General features: G+C 51.6%; 1 protein-coding gene across 1 annotated transcript; it reads right to left on the bottom strand.

The window, feature by feature from the left end:
• Nucleotides 1-1,636: 1,636 nt before the first annotated feature.
• Nucleotides 1,637-22,005, bottom strand: NUAK2 (NUAK family, SNF1-like kinase, 2). The gene is made up of 8 exons (XM_011957745.1): nucleotides 21,615-22,005; nucleotides 11,947-12,067; nucleotides 8,498-8,649; nucleotides 8,074-8,139; nucleotides 5,779-5,898; nucleotides 4,791-4,923; nucleotides 2,778-4,106; nucleotides 1,637-2,744 (listed from the first exon to the last, which is right to left on the bottom strand). The coding sequence occupies exons 1-7, from the start codon at nucleotides 21,972-21,974 to the stop codon at nucleotides 3,043-3,045; spliced, it is 2,016 nt and encodes a 671-aa protein (XP_011813135.1). The 5' UTR covers nucleotides 21,975-22,005; the 3' UTR covers nucleotides 1,637-2,744; nucleotides 2,778-3,042.
• Between the last annotated feature and the right edge of the window lie 211 nt (nucleotides 22,006-22,216).

Below are 22,216 nucleotides of genomic sequence, written 5' to 3'. Positions count from 1 at the left end.
GGCTGGAGTGCAGTGGCACAATCTTGGCTCACTGCAACTTCTGCCTCCCAGGTTCAAGGGTTTTTCCTGCCACAGCCTCCCAAGTAGCTGGGCCTAGAGGTGTGAGCCACCATGTGTGGCTAATTTTTTGTATTTTTAGTAAAGTCAGATTTCACTGTGTTGGCCAGGCTGGTCTCGAGCTCCTGACAAGCGATACTTCTGTCTTGGCCTCCCAAAGTGCTGGGATTACAGATGTGAGCCACTGCGCCTGGCTTACTTGATGTTTTTGAGTCTCCATTTCTTTTATAAAATGAGAATGATAAAAATAGTACTGAACTAACAAGGCTATCGTGGGCATTACGTGAGGCAAGACACCTAAAGGGCTTGACCCATAGCACTTCGTGAATGGTAGCCCCTATTATTATCTCCCAAGATGCAATTCTTTCCATCATCCAAACTCCTTTCAACAGGATCTGAACCAGTAACAATTTCTCATTGGATTTATTGCATGCTACCTTACCCCTAGTCTGTAACCTCCTTGAGGCTAAGATCTCTTTTTGTTTTTGTTTTTTTGTTTTTTGCACCAGGGATACAGCAATTACCACTGTCTTCTACTAAGCTTAGCACACAAAAAGGCTTGATTCATGAGAGGAATGAATAAAGGAGCACTGCTAACCCCACAGCTGAACTCTAAGCTTCTGGAGATAAACCCGCCCCCTAGATTTTTTCCATGTTTACCCAGAGTCTAGCCCAGAGTTTCAGCACTGAGTAGGACCTCAGAGACTTAAGACCTAAGTACTCCAGTGTCGCCTAAGCAATGTCTTGTTTGCTCTCCCACCTTGACCCCATAGTTGCCTCGCCCTCCCCATCTCCTTTGCAGACTCGTGACTTTGCCAGCTCAGCTCTCCAGGTGTGGGAGGGGAGGTCCAACGCTCCACTGGGCAGGCACCGACAGCTGGCAGGACAGGTGTGTTGTGGGGCCGGAGCCAGAGCTGGGGATGTTTGGAGGCCTCCTGTGACTACCAGGGTGGGTCGCGGGTAGGGGAGGGAGGCTGCCTGAAGCCAGAGCCAGCCGGCTGCTGGCGGGCACTTTGTCCTCATCCTCCCTTTCATCCCCAGCCCTCGGAGCCTGGGAGTTTCTCAATGGAGCAGGCGTGTGGGGAATGCTCTGCAGGGGGCTGAGGGAGTTGGCGTACGGTGGGGGTGGACATTCCAGGCATTCTTTGCTTTCTCTAGGAGTCAGGCAGTGAGGACGGAGGGGGGAGAAGCTGCCCAGCACCAGAGTAAAGGGGATTTCTTAGGAGGGAGAGAATAAAGGCAGTGGGCGTGTCTTTACCCAGCAGGAGCAGGGCTCTAGCAGACAGGAGCGGGGGTGGGAGGAGGCAGGTGGTGGGGGCAGGGTGGGATAATCTGCCAAATCCACTTCTACTTTAGTGCCAAAGGCCGGAAGAACAACTGGGACCCTGGGCCCAGGGCCTTCCCACCTGTGTGCTTAGGGTCAGGCCAGAGCTACTGAGCTCACGTTTGTTTTGATTTGGCAGTTTTTCCATTTCCCATCCCTGGCAGACTAGGGGAACAAGTATTAGGAGAAGGCTCAAAAACCTGCTCAGCACCATCCCTCCCCACCTCAATCACCAAAGAGAACAGCAGGGCCTGCTTCCAATCACCTTTCTGGTTTTAATGGTACTTTTTGGCCACGAAGGTCCATTAGGTAGAGACCATTAGGTAGAGAGACTCAAGAGTGTGGGGTGGGGTGTGGAGGGGGCGTGGGAGGAGGTGGAAATCGTTGCAAAAATATCTCTCTGTACACAAAACTTAGATGTCACAGTGGATTTTCCCAGAACATAGAATTCACATTATTGAAAACAGCAAGATTCATTTTTCCTAAAACACAAAGCTGAGAACATAAAAAATAAATATGGACATTCTAGAGTCCTGAAGGCCCAGAGAACACATCCATAGTCTGGACTTTAGAGCAGCTTAGAGGCAGAAGTTCTGAGTCTCTGAGGTCCAAGGTGGAGTCCAGAGGAGCCTGGACCCCTTGAGATGAAGTTCACACAGCAGGCGGAGGCTTTTCAAGTCTTTCAGATTCACAGCAGCAACTGCAGGAGGCTCAGGCCAGGTTTGGAGGATGAAAAAGGGAAGAGAACCACTGAAGATACAGAGATTGTGTTCTCTTACTCCTAGGCTAAATAAGAAGGGTTAGGCCGGGCGCGGTGGCTCACACCTGTAATCCCAGCACTTTGGGAGGCCGAGGCGGGTGAATCACCTGAGGTCGGGAGTTTGAGACCAGCCTGACCAACATGGAGAAACCCCGTCTCTACTAAAAATACAAAATTAGCCAGGCGTGGTGGCGGGTGCCTGTAATCCCAGCTACTAGGGAGGCTGAGGCAGGAGAATCGCTTGAACCCGGGAGGCGGAGGTTGAGGTGAGCTAAGATCATGCCATCGCACTCCAGCCTGGGCAACAAGAGTGAAACTCCGTCTCAAAAAAATAAATAAATAAATAAATATAAAAATAAGGAAGACCATTCCCAGGATGCCTCAGGCACATTAGGGATGCCACCATCCAGTTCTGGTGGTTGGTAGGAACAGGAATGTGTGTGTAAAGAGGTCTGACCCCACTTGGCAGGGAATGAGTAGGGAAGGAGCTGTCCTTAGAAGGCACCATGTGTACAGAGTATTCATGGGATGCAGGAGATGGGCCCTGGGAGAGTTCACTTTCCAGGTCTCTGTGGCCCCACCACATGCACAAGAAACAGGCAACTTGGACTCTGTCATGCACAAGAAAAGGGCAACGTGGACTCGGTCACGGGCCTTCCCGTTCCCCTCTCTTTCTCTATTATCCTCTTGGTTCAGCAGGGCTGAAGACAGACACTGAACCCTTGACACACTTCATTTGCCTGCTTCTCACATCCAGCCCTGCCCAGGGCTCCACTGCAAACTGTCTCAGCCTTCTGAGTGGGGATGCAGGTCCTGGGAGGTGGGGTAGAAGGCATCTCCCCTTGGGGTGCAGCTAGCTGCAGCTGACAGCCTGCCCAGCCTGGGGCAATGTCTACCCCACTCAGGTGAGCTTTGAGCAGACCCTCAGGGCCTGTCGGTAGGTGGCTGTCACCTCCTGGCAGTCCGTCAGGGAAAAGCAGCTGTCCCCCAAAGGATCCTGCCGCCAGCGCCTCAGGCAGCTTCCAGGGCCCTCAGAGGGGGGCTCTTCAAGCCCCATGAGGTTGTCCACAGACACACAGCCCCGCAGTGGGGGCTCTGGGAGCCGTTCAGGCAAGTCCAGCTGTTCAAAGGACTCAGAGGACAGGATGCTGTCCTCGCTCACAGCCCCTGAGGGTCGGCTGGCCCGGGCCAAGGGGCGAGGTGGGGCGAGTTCATCCAAGGAGCCGAAGGTGGTGGGGGCTGCGAGCTCCAAGGCTGCCCGGGAGAACTTGCCGTTGAGTTTGAGGATACCTTTGCGATGGAGGAGCAGCCCTGAGGCTTCCGGGGGCTTCTGCTCCTTGGGATCCCCGCTCACAAACACGTCACCTGCGTCCAAGAGCTCCCCAGATTCACTGGGCTCGGGAGAGGAGTAGTAGCCAGACTCGCGCTGTCGGGGCTTCTTGAGGATGCCTTTCTTGGGGAGCAGGGGGGCAGCCTGCCCTGGGCTCGCAGGGATTGGGCTGAGCTCCTGAAGGTCCCCCTGTGTCCCCTCTGCAGAGGCTGACACCTTCTTCTTGAGAATGCCCTTTGGCAGCTTGAGGTTGCTCTTGCCAGGGCGAGGGGCAGTGTCATCAGAAGGGTCACCGTGGAGAGACTGGGCCATGTCATTCTCCTTGCGGGACTTCTTGAGTGAATGCTGGCGCTCCAGGCCAGAGGTGGTGCTTCCCCCACCAGGTGCATGCTGCTTGAAGAAGCTGCACACCTTGGCCCCATTCTCCAGGAGGGGGCGGGAGGAACGCCGGAGCCAGTCAGCCATGGAGGCCCGGGCAGAGTCACTGCCAGGGTGCCCACCCTCGTGCAGAGCCTCCTGCTCTCCCACACGGGAGGCATAGCCCCAGTTGACCCACCAGTGACTGGCCACATCCTCCAGGGTGGCCCGGCGGGTGGGGTTCACCATCAACAGCCACCTGATTAGGCCACAGGCATCTGGAAGACAAAAGGCAGGTGCTTCAGTTTGGCAGCTCCCAGAATAGGCACTCCCTGTCCCCTGTCCCCAGCTCATCCCCTTTTGAACTAAGACACTGCTTATTCCTGGGTTGGATGCGTCCCTTCCAGCCTACGGTTCTGTACATGCCTTGGCCCAGGACAGCTCCCCAGTCCACAGTTCCTGGACTGACTCCTCCAGCTGCCTCTCTGTCCTCTGACCCCTCAGGACTGCGACCCCTTCATGAGCCCTTGTGTGTATGTTGGTATCTATCCTCTCTCTCTCCATTGAAATTCAACCCTCTGAGGGTAGAGACTGTGTTCAGGGTAAACTGGGGCTCTCACACCCTTCTTCCTGCCTTCTAAGTCATAGTCAAGGACAAAAAGGTTTCTGAGGATGAGAACAAAAGCAATAGGAAATGAGACAACTGTAGCAAAGGAGATCTAAGTGAGAGCTTAGGAACCACTTCCCAAATATAATCAAGCACGCCCCTATGGGAAGAAAGAGCTATCCCCTCCTTCCCCAGAGGTCTCGACACTGGACATACGGTGGACGGTCCCCTAACCTACCATGGGCCATGATGGACTGTTGCCCTTTTGACTTTTGTGCCACTGTGTAGTTCTTGCCTTAGGAATGAGTGAAGGACACCCCAGGCCTGGATAAGAACACCCACCCCTCTCACTCACCAGAGGGTTTAGGTGGCTCCCGGTAGGCCCCGTTGCTGATCTGTTTCACCAGCATCTTATGGTCATGCCCATCAAAGGGCATGGTGCCATGCACCAGGATGTAGAGGAGAACACCCAGGGACCAGCTGTCCACCTGAGAGAGACAGGGGAGGTCAGCAGGGATGTCCATACCAGATGAGAAAATGGTACATGCTGGAGAACTCAGAGGCCAGCACACCTGAGGACAACCCACCTCTCCTACCCAGGGGCCAAGACGGGGATACTGCAGAAGGGGGCTGAGATGTTGCCAGTCGCTTTCCCTGGGAGGGACAGCTACAAGCACAAGAGCTATAGCCAGGTCATCTCTTCTGGGCTGGGGAAGGGGTGGTTGTGACAGATATTATCTCTACGTCACTCTTGGGAGGCTGGACCGGGTGCCGGGAAAGGTAACAGGAACAAGGAAAGTGAGGGAGGCAAAGAACTAACCTAAGAGTCAGGAGACCTAAGTTCTAGTTCTAGGGTTTTTTGTTTTGTTTTCTTTTTCACTTTTTTTGAGATGGAGTCTTGCTCTGTTGCCCAGATTGGAGTGCAGCGGCATGATCTCGGCTCACTGCAAACTCTGCCTCCCAGGTTCAAGTGATTCTCCTGCCTCAGCCTCCCAAGTAACTGGGATTACAGGTGTATGCCATAAAGCCCCATTACTTTTGTATTTTTTTTAGTAAAGACGGGGTTTCACCACATTGGCCAGGCTAGTCTTGAACTCTCAACCTCAAGTGGTCCACTTGTGGACCTCCCAAAGTGCTGGGATTACAGGTGTGAGCCACTGCGCCCGGCCTAGTTCTAGTTTTGCCACTCGTGGCTAGACACCTGGCAAGTTACTACTTTTTGGGAGGCTTGAGTTTTGTGCTCTGAAAAGGTGAATAACGAGAAAACTAGCCCATCAATCTCCCAGGATCTAAAGTCATAGTAAATACCCGAGGCGGGCTGGCAGGGGAGGGTGGTCACTTACCTCTGGGCCTGTGTAGGGCTTCCCATTGACAATCTCCGGCGAGGCATAGAGGGGGCTCCCACAGAATGTCTGCAGGAACTTGCCTTGATGGTAGAGGTTGGAGAGGCCGAAGTCAGCAATCTGCAGGATTGAATCAAACATGGGCACAGGTCATGTCAAGGCCTGGGTTTTTCTGTAGCTCTTGGCCCACCCCTCTTCAGACCCTGGGGAAACCCAGGCTCCAGCAGGAGGAAAGGGTCCCCATGACCCCTACCCCACACTGAGCACTGTCAGCATAGCTCAGGCCCTGGAAGAACGAACCCTGAGGAGCTGTGTCAATAAGGAGCATCTAGGCAGAGGTATGTGGGGGCTTCAGGATCCTCACTGCTCCCCAGACCGCTTTGCTTACGTGGCATTCCACTACAGAGATGCTCTCTCATGCCCATATCCCTTGGAAAGTCTTCCATTTCCTTCTTCTAGAAGCCTAGAGTTTCCAGTGCCTCCCTGGAGCAGCCCTGCTCATTAGATCTGCCTTCCAGACAGACTGTACACTCCCATGCTGACCTCCTTGCCCCCACCTCTCCTGCAGCTGCTAGCCCAGCCGAGAGCCTGCATGAGATTCTAAGGATGTTTAGTGATGGAAAGGAGGGTCAGCCAGATGGAAGGGGAAAGCCAGCATCTTGTGATAATGTCATGGCCCTCAGGAACAAGCAAGCCCTATAACCAGTGAACCACATAAGACTTGAGCTGCCCTTCCTAGCAAAGGGCTTATTCTTGTGTGCACACCTGGGCAAGAACTTGGTGGCAGAAACCTGGGGTCAGCCCAATATAGCTCAGAAGCAATAATGAGGGCAGAACAAACGTCAGGGCTGTGGTTACAGCCCAGGACTCCCTGAACCATCTGATATTGAGGGCTTGAGAACCCGACCCCATCGTCTCGTTCCCCAGAGACACCCTTTCCCACCTATCCTCAGTAAGAGGCTGAGGCCATGCCCTCGTGCTCCCCACCTCTTCACCCCATCAGAGGGTTATGTGTGTTCAGGGTGGGGAGGGGCTGTTTATGAAACCCTGGCTCCTTTGTTTATGGTTTTATTGGCCTCTTATCAAGCAGTGGCCAGTTGAAGCCCATAATGAAGCACATGATTGGTAGAGATAGAAAACTTCATGCCTGTCCATGTTGGTGCCCGATTATGTGGGTTTACTGGCTGTGGCTTCCCTCCCTTCTGATCAGCATCAAAGACTGCCCCACCTGCTCCGGGAATTGACTGGTAAGAGGGAATGAACTCAGTACCAGGGCACCTTATGGGACAGGTCAGGAGCCACTGGAAGAGATTATGGCCTGGGTTCAGGAAGATTCTGAAGAGGGTCAGAGTGCAGCGTCACCTTCCCAGGTGCCTGCAGGGGCCAGCCTTCCCAGTGCCACGTCCTTCCTCCAGCCCTGAGATCTCAGTTTATCCCATCAACATGAACTTTTCCATGCCTGAATTTAACTACTTAAGCATGGAAATCCAGCAGCTGCAGAAAGCAGGAAGCTGGAGCTGGGGTCCTTCATCTGAAGTTTCCAAAGGGCTATCTAATTGTAGCAGTTTTTTTTTTTTTTTTTGAGATGGAGTCTCGCTTTGTCGCCCAGGCTGGAGTGCAGTGGCGCGATCTCGGCTCACTGCAAGCTCCATTTCCCAGGTTCACACCATTCTCCTGCCTCTCAGCCTCCTGAGTAGCTGGGACTACAGGTGCCTGACACCACACCTGGCTAATTTTTTGTATTTTTACTAGAGACGGGGTTTCATCGTGTTAGCCAGGATGGTCTCGATCTCCTGACCTCGTGATCCACCCGCCTCGGCCTCCCAAAGTGCTGGGATTACAGGCGTGAGCCACTGCGCCTGGCTAATTGTAGCAGATTAAAGTGTCCGTGTGTGTGTATGCAAGTGTGTACACACATGGGCAGGGAGACGAACTCAGGCCGGGCCCATCCCAAGGTTGTATTAAACCTGACCTTAGATCTAGACTCCTGTCACCCTTATGACATCAAAGGAGCACTGATCTGGGAGTCAGAAGATCTTGGTTCTAGTCCAGGCTCAGCCACACACTAGTTGTGTGATCTTGTGCAAAGCACCTCTCAGCTGAGGCCCCAGCTCTCCATCCACACAATGAGGTGTTGGAATGGATGACGGCTGAGGTCCCTACCAGTACCAATGAAGGTCAGCCTTGCTCAGCTCCTTCAGGAATCCACCAAGAGCTTAGAGCTACTTGGCTAGGGACAGTACAGAAAAGCTGGGGTGGGCAGGGAGGCTTCTAGAAATAAGAAGTGGGACTCACCTTGATATTCCCATTGGCATCCAAGAGGATATTCTCCAGCTTGAGATCTCGGTGGACAACTCTGTTCTGAAAGAAGGAGGGGGCAGTCAGGGGAAGGTCACCAGGGAAGGGAAGGTGATGAGGGGCCTGGTCTGGAGACTGAGGTAAACACAAAGGGAGCCAAGTGGGTCTGAGCACAGGTAGGCTGGGAATGCCCATCTTTATTGGTGTGGGCCGCAAGAAATCACAGGCCCTTCTATCCCCGGGTAAGGGGCTCAAAGTTAGAGACACCAACATTTCTCTGAGAGTCCAGAATCTAGTTTTGCCTCTGTTTCTGTCTCCCTGTGTGATCCTGGATAAGTCATGGAACCTCTCTGGTCCAAAACAGCCCCAGAGCCCCAGTGGCCAGCCCCTGAGAACACGGCTGGAGCAGGTAGGTGCTCACCTGATGGCAATAGTGCACGGCAGAGACGATCTGCCGGAAGAAATGCCTAGCCTCGCGCTCACTGAGCTGCTGCCGCTCGCTGATGTAGTCATAAAGGTCGCCCCGGCTGGCATACTCCATGACGATCACGATCTTGCTGCTGTTCTCAAACACTGGGCAGAGCAAAGAAAGGAACGTCAGGCCCTCCCAGAGTGCACTGCTCTCCACTGGGGGTGACTCACTCCTCCCCGACCCCGGGCCCCAAACCAGACAGGACCCGCTCCAGGGATATCTGCTATTGGGGCTATATGGTGGCAAATAAGGGCAGAAGAAGGGCCTTGGAAGTTCTCAGCATCTTCCAGGAGCCATGAGTTAAGGCCAAAGACACTGGCTCACCCTCTGCCTCCTTGGAAGTTCAGGCTTTTGGGAATTCTGAAAAATTACCCAGCCCTTTCAGGAAGGCAGAGACGTCACTAGATGGGAATGAAAAGCCAGGCTCCTTGGTTCAAGAATCTGGTACTTTTTCACCTTGTGGCCTTGGGCAAATCTCTTCTAGATACATGAGTAAGAATGCAGGTTTGCTGGGTGATCTTGGACAAGTCATTAAACCACTGTGCCTCAGTTTCCTCATTTGAAAAGCAGGATAATAAGGCAACCTCACAGGGCTGGGGTGAGAAACATAAAAAGTCAGCAGCAGTTCCAGGGCTGGCTGAGCAAGCTGGTGTAGGTCTGACACATAAACAAGCACTTGATAAATGGTACCTACGGTTGGTTATTTATGTATTTATGTATTTATTTATTTATTTATTGAGACGGAGTCTCGCTCTGTCATCTAGGCTGGAGTGCAGTGGCGTGGTCTCGGCTCACTGCAACCTCCACCTCCCAGGTTCAAGCGATTCTCCTGCCTCAGCCTCTCGAGTAGTGGGGATTAAAGGTGCATGCCACCATGCCCGGCTAATTTTTGTACTTTTAGTAGAGACGGGGTTTCTCCATGTTGGCCAGGATGGTCTTGAACCCCTGACTGCGTGATTTGCTCACCTTGGCCTCCCAAAGTGCTGGGATTACAGGCATGAGCCACCGTACCCAGCCACAGTTATATTTATAATCAATGCCCTCATGCATACATTTGAAAAATAAGGCCAATAATAATGTCTGTCTTGAGGATCAGAAGAGGGAATAGGCCGGGCACGGTGGCTCAAGCCTGTAATCCCAGCACTTTGGGAGGCCGAGATGGGCGGATCACAAGGTCAGGAGATCGAGACCATCCTGGCTGACACGGTGAAACCCCGTCTCTACTAAAAAATATGAAAAACTAGCCAGGCGAGGTGGCGGGCGCCTGTAGTCCCAGCTACTCGGGAGGTTGAGGCAGGAGAATGGCGTAAACCCGGGAGGCGCAGCTTGCAGTGAGCTGAGATCCGGCCACTGCACTCCAGCCTGGGCGATAGAGCAAGACTTTGTCTCAAAAAAAAAAAAAAAAAAAAAAAAGAAGAGGGAATAAAAGTATATTCAAGTGGATCATGAACTATAAAGCACCACAGAGAGCTGAGATATTCATCACCATCTCTGACTTTCATCCAGAGGATCCAGGGCAGGGCCTCATGCATAAGGGCTTCTACACAGAAGCAATCAATACATATTTGGTAATTAATTGACTGGCTGGGTTCCTGGCAGCCACCCCATCCCAGCTGGCTCATCTCTCTGGGTAGGAGTGGCCCTCTTGCCACTTGAAGACTAGGTAGGGAGTGGCTGGTTCATCAAACTGGCCCTTCTGCCTGGTGTGTGTTAGAACATGTATGTCCATGACACTGCATCTTTGTGTCAAACGGGTCCTATGAGTTTGGCTTGCTGGGTCTGCCCCAGAGCTAATGTTGTCTAGGCTCTGAGAAGGAGTGAAGTGAAGAGGCTTCTCCCTAGAGGAGTCCCAGCTTCCAGGGAATTGGATACATGGCCAGGAGGACTGTCCTTATTTCCAGGGGGACAGGAGTAAATGGCCCTTATCTGTGGAGGCCCAGCCTCCTGGGAATGCCTGGCTGAGACTCCACCCCTATGGCTCTCATCATTTCTGCAAGGATGCATGCAACCTTTGTGCCATAAAATTGGGAGTCAAAAGCCAGCCTGGGCACATTTTGGAGAACAGCTAGGTTAGAGGTCAGTTCCCAGGACTGAGGCACACCCATTACTTCACATCCCTTGAAGCCCGTAGCAGGAAGGGGATGAATTTGGGGGACCCCCTCCAGTCACAGAGTAACTATGATGTTCTTATGTCTGTTGAATCTGAAGGTGCCAGAGAAGTCATATCTTGAGCTGCAGCACTCAGTTGCCAGATCCAGCTGGAGATATAAGGCAGAATTCACACACACACGCACACGCACGCACATGCACACACACCAATCACCGCACTCAGCCTACCTGGAAATACAGGTGTAAGGCAGATTTCATACACACACACACACACACACACACACACACACACACACACACACACCCCAATCACCACACTCAGCCTGGCTTAACCAATACTTTGTCATCTCCCCACTCTTCCCTGAGGGAAGCACACAGAGATACAATTAACCTTCTCAGCCACTTGCCTGGCTCTTCATGGAACAGGCTGAAGCCACAGGGCCATGTTAGTGGCTCTACCCTTAATCTTTCTATGACCATGACCCAAGAGCAGACACTGCTCTATTTTTCCCCCACCAGGAATAGACAGACAAAGGGCAGAGCTACAGGCTCCCTTTCTTCCCTCCAGTTGCTATCCCTCGCTTCCCATCTAACTGATATCATGTAAAGGCTCAGCGCAGAAAGGTGTGTGTAGGAGAGGGCTCCCCATCTTTCCTTCGTCACCCTCTCTTGCTCACTTTGTTGTCTGGGTCACGGGGAGGAGGGCAGCTGGAGAGGTGAAATCAGCACTGATGTCAGAGAAGAGGAGGCCAAGAAAGACAAGTAGTGGTAGGAGCCAGCCCTGTGGCAGGAATGATTCAGAGCCCAGGTCAGACTCTAGGAGATCTGGCTCTTGGGACGCATGAAGAATAGCACCCACACATCTGGGACAGGTGCAGGTCTAGGTATCTTTCAGCTTCCCCCCCAGATTGCTAAGGAGCTCATTGGGTTGGGAAGGTGGTGTTCAAGTAGGGAAAACCGAATAATAACAACAAAAAACCCTGCAATTCCTTGAGTACCTCCCATGAGTGGAGCATTCAACGACATAAACAGTTTGATCTTTGCAACCACACTGTGATGTAGATGGGATTACCCCATTTTATAAATGAGGAACTGAGGCCCAGAGACTAAATTCAATGAGCTGTGCAAAGTCATACAGCTGAGTTTCAAATCCAGCTGCTGCCCACCTCTAGAGTCTGTATCTTTTTTACTTCTTTATGTTGTTTCTTCTGACACATGTACACACGCATGTGAACACACACATGCACACACATACACCCCCAACTTCTGGCTTTAAGTGCCCCCTGTACCTTCATGGATGGCAATGATGTGAGGGTGGTTGAGTGATGACATGATCTCAATCTCCCTACGTATGTGCATCAGATCTTGCTCATCTTTGATTTTGTCCTTCCGGATTGACTTGATGGCCACCTGGGAATAGAAGGCAGGAGAATGAGGAGAAAGGTTTGGCAGGAAAAGGTTTGGCAGAGGACACTCTGGGGGCCCTGGTCCTGGTGGTTTGCCTGTAGCTGCTATAAAGGCCACAGAGTACACCCAGAGAAGCCACTCCATCCTTCACCAGGGTAGGCGGCAGAGAGGCTGGAGAGCACTTTCTCTAGGAAAAGATCTCACCTGAGCTGAGTGCACATGGTCCATGCAGCAGGAAGGAATATGGACCAGTCACCTCCTTATTCATAGTCTACAGATAGACAAGGAAGGAAAAAACCTGCATTTGCAAGGCTGATGCTTTATGAATTATAAAGCAAATGTGCCAATCTGCACCATGCGCAAGGACCAGCCGGTTTTGCTCACCACTGAATTCTTGACGCTGAGCACGCTGCCTGATGCACAGTAGGCACAGAACAACTCCTTGGTGCATTAGTAAATGAATTGGCCCTCACGACAACCTTGGGAGGTGGACACAAAAAACATCATTAATACCCTTTACAGGCAAAGAAACTGGGACCCAGAGAGGTTAGATGATGTGCTCAGTCACACAGTCACTAACTGGCGCAACTGGATTAGACTACTGGCCATCTGATTCTCAGTTTGGTGCTTTTTCTGCCCCAGCACTGTAACTTGCTATAAGCAATCAGTCCCTAGCCACAAAGTGGAAACATCCCAAATGTCCATCAAGAAAAGTAGGGATAGGTCTGGGTGCTGTAGCTCAAGCCTGTAATCCAAGCACTTTGGGAAGCCAACTCAGGAGGATCACTTGAGGCCAGGAGTTCACAACCAGCCTGGGCAACATGGTGAAACCCTGTCTGTACAAAAAATACAAAATCTAGCCGGGTATGGTGGCACATGCCTGTAGTCCCAGCTATAGGCACGTGCTGAGGTAGGAGAATTGCTTGAGCCCAGGAGGCAGAGGTTGCAGTGAGCCATGAATGCACCACTGGACTCCAGCCTGGGCAACAGAGTGAGACCCTGTTTCAAAAAAAATAAAAATAAAAAAAGAAATGTAGGCATAAACTACATGTGGTATGTCCATAGGATGGAATAGAAAATTATTCAACCACAAAAAGGAATGAAATTCTGACACATGCTATAACATGGATGATCCTTGAAAATATTATGCTAAGTGAAATAAGTCAGTCACCAAAGGATCAATATTGTATGATCCCACTTAAATGAGGTACTGGGAATAGGCAAATTCATAGGGACAGAAAGTATTAATAGAACGGTGGTTACCAGGAACTGGGGGAGGGGAAATGGAGAGGTGTTGTTTAATGTGTATAGTTTCGGTTTTGTAAGACGAAAAGAATTCTGGAGATTGGTTTACAACAACATTAAATTTAACGCTACCAGTACACTTAAAATGGTAACTTTTATATTATGTATGTTTTACCACGTTTTAAAAAATTGGTCCCAAAATTATGAGAAAAAAAAAAAAAGCCCCCAAATACCAGTCTATTCAGTTCAGACAAGAAATATTCCTCCCTTGACAACAAACAAACAACTCAACAGTTGCTTGTTATCTCAGGGCTTGCTACCCTAGTCCAGCAAGAGAAAAACACCACAGGAGGACTAAGCCTTTTGGGCAGTATGTGTGGTGGGCTGCAGAAGGGTGGAGTGAGGCAGGAGGAAATGGAAAGAGGGCTCCTGCGGTGCAGCTAGCAAAGCTCTGAGCCAACAAGGGTCTCGGTTCCTCTCTGCTCCACCCTCCTCAGCAGCAGCTCCTGGACAAAACCCCAGAAAACACCAGGGAGCAGGGCCTGAGGCGCAGAGTTGGGGAGAGACGCTGCCTGGGGAGTCTGTCACTGTCCCCCTGGGCGAGTCCCACCGCTTCTCAAGAGCCTCGGGTTTTTTTTTTTTTTTTTTTTTTCTGTGAAACTAACAGGTTGAACTAAGAGATCTGAGGGGCTTTCCTGCTCTGAGTCTATGAAATGAGCTGTAGAGATGCCACGGGGCCCTCAGAGGCTGCAGGGCTGGGCGGGAGCAGGGTGGGGGTGGGGTGTCATAGGGCTGGCCAGTTCCTGGCAAGTGCTGCCCAACGACGCAAATGGTAAATACAAGTCTTCCTCTTATGGGAGATAGGCAAGTTGTGAGAAATCTGAAGACCTAGACTGTGGTAAACAGCTCCTCGTTCAATTTCCCAGGAGGGTCTGCCTCCCCTCAAGATTCAAAGGGAGACAGAAAAAAGAAAACCCCTGCTCGATGGGAGGAGCCTCTAATCCACCCTTTCACAGGGCTCTGGAGGCAGACAATGGCTTCTGGCTTGCAGGGGCAGCAGGCCCTGCCGGCCTGTGTTCTCCATCGGACAAGAATGCGGAACAGCCCTAATCCCATAAGAGAAGCTGCTCACAATGCCCTGGCCCGGTCACCCCGGCAACGGGCCAGGGATGGCGTGCCCTCCGCCCTGCTCCTCCCCCCTAGCTTCATCTTTGAAAGAGGGGAGGCCCTGCTCTCAGGCCCTCCCTGAGCAAGGCAGGGAGGACAATGGCAGGTGGGAGGGATGGTCACCATGGAGCCTCCTCCCCAAGATGCTGGAGAGGCCCATGCTGCAGCTGCAGGGGATGCGATGGGGCTATCCCCCTTCTGCTCCAAACCATACATCTCTCCCTAGTGAGCTAAGCAAAAAACAAAAACCTGGGCTTGGAATTGGGCAGGGGGCCAGGGGTAGGCGTAGAGAGGGCTTGAATCCTCCTTCAACTAGGAGGCACCTCTCTTTCCTGGATTCAGCTTGGATAATTCCCACACACCTCTCACCTCATACCCTTTTTCCTCTCCCTGAAGGGGAGATTTTATGGACAAGTTATTTTCTCACTAAAATTCTTTGTTTAAAATAAAACAATGGATAAAGTTCTATGAGCTCTTCAGAGATAAAGGTCCATAAAGAGAAAATGATCAATCATATATAAACACAAATCCCATATCTAGATAATCAAAACTATTTCAGAACTTAAGATGTACACATAGGCACATCTTGGATGTTCCGTTGTGTACTTGCAGATACAATAGTGAACTAAATCATCACAGGCTTAGGGGGCAGAACTCTAAAGATGACAAGGCCTAAAATAAATGAGGTTCCAAAAAAGGGAGAAAGGCGTCTTAGAGGGGCTGGGAGGAGTCTCTGCACGGGGGAGGGTGCACAAGTTGAACCCCAAGATCCATCTCTTTCAACTCCAGAAGCCCATGATTCTACATCAGAATTGTTAATCGTCATTGAACAGTTCCAGCCTCCTGCAAGTTTGTGCTCTGGTATCAGGGGGTAGCTTAGGGACCCACCTGGTATCCATATTAGGTCCCAGCAGATCACAGTATGGCTGGCACTTTCCAGGAAGCAAACAAGTTATGTCATCAGGCCTCCATCAGTCCCCAAGCAGGTGGCAGACAAGAAGAGCCATGCATCACTGCCCTGGTGTGGTTGGGCCACTACTCTCCAGCCTATCCTGACCGCACAGGAGAGGGCTCTAGCTAACTGTTGGCTGGCCTGTCAAAGTAAATTAGAGCAACCGCTCAGGCCTGGACAGAGCTCAGCATACAGAAAGCGTCCAACAGTTGTTACTGGTGAACATAAATCACAAATATTTACTAGTTAAGTCACTGGGCTGATGATCTTTGACTGATGGGAGCAGTGCTCAGATAAGATTTTCTCCTCTTCTTCCTAGTCACGGGTGGAGTTCACTTGGTTATAAAGACTAATTTTTCGGGACCTTTGTTCTCATCTGCAAGATAGCCGGGCAATATTCTCTAGAATAAAAATATGTTGATTAGGCTGGGCGCAGTGGCTCATGCCTATAATCTCAGCACTTTGGGAGACTGAGGCGGGCAAACCACTTGAGGCCAGAAGTTCGAGACCAGCCTGGCCAATATGGTGAAACTCCATCTCTACTAAAAATACAAAAATTAGCTGGGACTGGTGATGCATTGCTGTAATCTCAGCTACTTGGTGGCTGAGGCATGAGAATTGCTTGAACCCAGCGGGGCGGAAGTTGCAGTGAGCTGAGATTGCACCACTGCACTCCAGCCTGGGTGACAGAGTGAGACTCTGTCTTAAAAAAAATAAAAAATAGGCCGGGCGCGGTGGCTCAAGCCTGTAATCCCAGCACTTTGGGAGGCCGAGACGGGCGGATCACAAGGTCAGGAGATCGAGACCATCCTGGCTAACACAGTGAAACCCCGTCTCTACTAAAATACAAAAAACTAGCCGGGCGAGATGGCGGGCGCCCGTAGTCCCAGCTACTCGGGAGGCTGAGGCAGGAGAATGGCGTGAACCCGGGAGACGGAGCTTGCAGTGAGCTGAGATCCGGCCAGTGCACTCCAGCCTGGGCGACAGAGCGAGACTCCGTCTCAAAAAAAATAAAAATAAAAATAAAAAATAAAAATAAGATGACTAAAACCAAGGAAGAGGGTAACAATTGCTGAACTAATCACCCAGAGGCAGGAAGGCCACATGCCTGAGATAGTCCTGGTCTAATTATTAATACTGCCCCTTTTACTCTCCAAAGTATCCAAGTTCAGATAGTACATTATATGGCCACCCTACTCAGAAGGGGAAGGAAAACCAGATTCAATGATAATAACGTAAACTTGAATATCTGGTTAGTGGAGAGGGCATCAACAGCCCAGGTATCTAATCCTTATTTGTCCCTGTGGAGCTATGCAACTCAAGATAAGTCACTTGACCAGACAATAAGTCTGGTTAACCTATCTGGCTGGTTTTCATGTCTTCATCTGAAAAATGAAAGGATATTTATTCTTAAATCATCTGCTGAGTGCCTACTATGTGCCTGGCTGGCACTGTGATAGGTGTTAGGGATTCAGATAAAAATTGGACAGTCCCACAGTCCAGCGGGAGGGCTAACAATTAAATAAACTCCATTCTATTGTGATGAATGTGGTAGTTGATGTCCCTGCCTGCAGAGAGGCTCCAAGAGCACTGGAAAGAACTTCCTTTGCCTATAGGAGGAGCAGGGAAAACCACCTCTGGGAGAAAACTGCTTTCGATTTTGAAGGATGAGTGAGGTTTGCTAAGCCAAGGGAGGCGGGCTACGGAGGGATGACTAGGGCATTCCAGGCAGAAAGAAAGTTTTGAGCAAAGGCCAGAAAGAGACATTCACGAATTTGCACATCAGGATCTCTACACACCCTTCCAAACTCTAGAATTCTAGGCTGAACTTCATCAGAAATGGGCCATCTGCTACTATGCCAGGAAGGTGCTAGCCAAGGATTATTATAAGGAGCCCCATACTATGGCCACAGTAGCCTGCTCGAGCGTAATTTCTGATTCCGCCCCAGTGGTTTTCTTGCCCTGCGGTCCTGAACATTGGAAAAGGCAGCAGGGTTAATTCCTCATCCTAGTTTGCAAACAGCACACACTGAAGTCCAGAAAGGTGCACTGAATTTTTCAAGGTTCCACAACCCACAATCAGGATTGAAGATGGAAGGATGGTGCCTGGAGAAGCTTCCATCTCAGCCATGGAGATTCCCTGCCTGCCTCCCATCCCTGGAGAAGGGAATGCCCTATATCTTGCCCTAGGCCAGGCTGTGCAGTATCACCCAGCTACCCCATCCCACTTACAGACATACAAATATGCCCACTCCTTTACCAACACCCTGGAGAGGTAGGTGCTGTGGCTCAACTGGTAAACACCGCCTTCCTCCCAGGGACTCAGATCAGGAATGATCTGGATTCAGGAGAGGATGGTAGAAAGGTCTTAGAAAAAGATCCAGAGATGCTGGTTCCAGGTGGAGGGAGAGAAGGTACAAGCTGGGCATCTCTGGTCATAGTTATCACCTGGAGCTGGAGCCAAGATTCCTGATTCCTCTCTGGTCTTTAGTGGAGCAGCTGCTGTCTGGGAGGCAGGGCAAGGAGCTGGAGGATGACCCATTTAGATAACGGAGGAGAGGTTGGGCTGGGCTGGCCCAGGCTGGGCAGAGTGGGGATGGGCCTAGGGGTGGCTCACCATCCCACCACACTAGCCAGAGAGCTAGGCAGGGATCAGGAATAGGCTCCAAAGGGAGCCTGAGCCACCTCCCCATACTGTGCTGCCCCCTCCTTGCCATCCTCCAGCCCCCTCTACTGGGTTGCTGGGCAAAGAGCTTCCCTGCCCAGCCTTCTTGTGTGGTTTGGCTGGGGCTCAAGGACAAGAGTGGCCTGCAGCCTCCCTCCCTGCCACTGAGTGGGCAGGTGCAGAGGGAGCAGGGAGGGCAGTGTTCCGCCAAGCAAGCCCTTGGCAGCCAGCCAGGCAGGAGTCCTTCTCTGGAGCTGGGGCCGAAGGAGAAACGAGGACTTTGAACAAAGCAGCAACCAAAGTGGTTTGGCTTAGGGAAGCCCAGCACAATCCTTACTCTTTCTTAGGGTAGGACAGACCTCCAGGACACAGGGATTTCCCAGGAAAGGGAAGGGCAGGACTTCATCAAAGCCAGCCTTGCTGGGATAACAACACTGTGTGTGTCAGATACTGTGCTATGCACTTTACATATGCTGTCTTACTTAATCCTAAGAGAATCCCACTAGGTAGGAATGATTATCACCCCTACTTTACAGATAAGGAAACTGAGGTACAGAGAGGTTGCACAGCTGGTAAGCAATGGAGCCACGATTTGGACGCTCGCAGCCTTGACTCTCAGCTAGGCAGCATCCCCAACAAGGTTTGAAACCCAGGAATACAGTGTAGTTCACCCACCCCGAATCCTTCAACACAGTCATTGTATGTGAGGGTAGGGGTTGGTTCCCAGTGACTCTTCCCACCTGAAGCACAGCCTGGAGCGCTGGGAAAGGCAGCGGGAGCTAACTTTTGGAATAACAAAGACACTGAGGCAAGCCCGGGCTCATCTCAAGGCCAACTCCCAGTCTAGGACTCAGTACTTGGTCATCCAGGAGACCATGTTGTAGGCATGCCACTCACCAGCTATAGGATAAGTCACTTCCCCTCTGCGGGCCTCAGCTACTCTATCTGTCAGTGAAGGAATCAGACCACCTCAGTCATTTTCAAGCATCTTGAAATCCTGCACTGCACTCCACTACATGAAAAAGACAGAAGCACTCTCGCTCCAGAGCACCATCCACTTGGACTCATGCCCCTCATGGTGCCCCTTGAAGGTAAGACTTCCATGCAGATCATCCAAAGGCTTTGGTGGACTCCATTTCAGAGACCCCAGCATGTGTTTTTCTCTTTAGGGGGAGGGGTGGCCGGGGGAGCTGGGAGAGTCCCAGGAGGAAATGTCATTTGGATACCAGGAATGTACTGAAGAGCCAGAGCAAATATTTGTTTTTCCTTTGATGCCCTCCTAGTTAGTTCCATTAGTTCCGCCCACCTGCCCTTCCCCTCTGCCAATCCCATCTGGCCCCGAAAATCCCATCTACACAGGTTGGGAGCGGGAAGCATGCTAGAAAGGTGGAGAGAAAATTGGGATGGAAGTCACCCAGCAGGCTTTCCTCTGAATCTAGCTCCCACCAACAATCTCAATTCATTCTGGGGGAGGTCTTGGGCAAGCTCCCACACCCCTCTCCCCCACTGAAGTATCCTGAGATACTAGGGCTCTCTCAATTCACGATTCACAGAGGACAGTCAAGAGGCAGGGGTGGGGTGGGGTGGGGTGGGGAAGAGGCAATGCTCCAGAACTGAGAAACCATTAGCACAGCAGGCAGCCGCTCTCCAAGAAGGAAGGAGACCCTGAGCAAGCTCCCAGCTGCAGAACTGGGTGGTCTATGGATCAGTGAGGTTCACAGCAGGTCCCATGCCTACTGATCTTGGCTTCCTACATAGAGCAAGAGGCATGAGGCCAGGGAGTATCTTCTGATGTAATAAGAGCTGGAATCCCTGTCTAAATCCACTGAGGTTTGAAAACTGAAAGCTAGTTCATCCCATTCTGGAATCAAATGAGATCTCTCTCTTACTCTCTCTCACGCATGTCCACACACACACACCCCACAGTGACCTGGGTCAAGAGCCTGATGGGATCTCTGAACTTCAATCTCAGTTTCTCAGTTTCTGAGCCACCCCAGTCCCCACGACCCAGTCTCCCCACCCCCAAGAGGCATGCAGCACAAGCCACCAGCAGTTATTTTCCAGCTAAGCCCCTGACAAAGCCTGGGTCCAACAGCTTCAAGCCTGGAGCTTCACCAGGCCTTCAGACTTTGTAGAAAGAGAAAGAAAAGGCAAGCCAGGAAGTACATGATTGCCCAATAGCTGTAACCTGGCAGCAGGCAACTGGGGACTGTGCCAGGCGATAGCAGGAAAAACATACTCGGTGCTATTGATGGGGCCATAATCTATCCCTTTCTCCAACATCCACTCTCCTTCACCAATGAAATGACTTCTTGAATTTCAAACCAGCTACTGGCTGCAAAAGCAAACACAATCTGGGGAAGTAACTGCTGATGTAGCCAACAGGGCAAACCATACACACATACACACACACACACACACACACACACACCCTCACAACCAGCACCCAACTGGATTTGGCAAAACATAATAATGCCTAAACCACCTGCTCTAAAAGGCTGATTAAAATATACATTATATGGCCCTATCCTAGCCCTTCAGAATAAACTACTCCGGGTGTGGAACCAGAGAATGTATTTTAAACAAACATCCCAGGTGATTCTTATGTACTTTAAACTCAAGTTTGAGAACCAGTTAACCACTGCTAACTAACTTTTGACAAATTTGCCATCCTTTCTGGGCTGGCCTTCCAGAAGTTCTCACTGCAAGTACTATGTGTCAGGAGCAATAAAAGTTCACATTTCGATCTTATTCAATCCTCACAGCAGCTTGTGAGGCAGGCTGTGTTTTCTACAGTTCTGCAAAAGGGGAAACAAAGTACAGAGATGAAGGAAATTGCCCAAGGTCACACAGATTGCTAAACTACTACACTCGCACCAAAGTAACAGGGCATGTTCTTGAAAAGGCCCTCAAACCGAAAGGTGTCTCTGGTACAGTGGACGTGGTTTCACATTTTCCAGAATCAAAAACTCATCATAATGAAACTTCAACTAACTTTTAGAGCTGGAAAGGACCTAAATGTCAAAACCTACCCGCTGTGCCAGAGCTCCAGTGCGCTGGGCTGCCAGATTCTTGGAGTTGGGGAACTCCACACCTCATCCATTCATTCAACCACACACATATTTACCAAATACCTATTAAGATGGGGTGCCTTGTACTTCCTCTTCCCATTGTACTCGATTGAACAGTCTGTTCCCAGCAAAATTCAACTAATCTTATCCCAGGACACGACACGATTCGTCTTTCCGCGCCAACTATCCATAGCCTCCCTTTTATTTGACAATCATCACAGCAGTGTGGTGTTGCTGGCTGGGGTTCGCAAGTTTGCGACCACTGTCCCTGCAATCACGGACCGACACATTTGCCAGGGACACCACGCGGTAGCCACGCAAGCTCAGCGCGGTAAAGATCACGTTGGCCTCTCCGCCGAGCAACGAGCGAGCCCCCGCCCGCCCTCCTCCGCTCCCCGCCGGCGGCCAAGCCCGAGCTCGCCCCGCGCCGCGAGAGGGAGCTGCACTCACCAGGCGCCCCGAGCTCTCCCGCGCCTTCTTCACCTTCCCGTAGGTGCCTTTGCCCAGGGTCTCCAGGAACTCGTAGCGGTGCCGCAGGTTGTGCTTGTGGTGGTGCCGCTTCACCGCCTGCTTCTTCATCAGGGGCTTGGGCGACTTGATCAGCCCTTCCGCCAGCGGCCGGGTGAGCTCTGCGGCCGAGGGAGTGGGGCCGGAGCGCCGCGCGAAAACCAGCGACTCCATGGCGAGCAGGTGAGCGAGGGCGGCAGGGGAATCAATAGGCTGTGCGGGGAGGGCTGAAGCGCGGGGCACAGGTCCCGCAGCCGGACGGGGAGCCACAGCAGTACCAGAGCGCGCAGTAAAGCATAGCATTCCAAGTAGTTATAAACGCCCTGAGTCCGAGGCCCTGGACACGCCCCCCGGCGCCCATTGGCCTGCTCGACGGCAGCGCGTGACCACGGCCGTCCACATTGGCTCTCCGGAGTCCCAGGCCCCGCCTCCTCCCCCTAGGCGTGGCCGGGAAAGGTGTCAATGGAGCCCCGCCCACCAGGAATGGGGACTGGGGGATTCTAGCAGAGGCTGCCTGAGGCCCAGAACCTTACTCTGAGGGCCCT

This window comes from Colobus angolensis, unplaced genomic scaffold (assembly GCF_000951035.1).
Source record: "Colobus angolensis palliatus isolate OR3802 unplaced genomic scaffold, Cang.pa_1.0 Scaffold449, whole genome shotgun sequence".
In the NCBI taxonomy this organism is placed as follows: domain Eukaryota; kingdom Metazoa; phylum Chordata; class Mammalia; order Primates; family Cercopithecidae; genus Colobus; species Colobus angolensis.
This window is presented reverse-complemented; position numbering and strand designations above follow the sequence as displayed.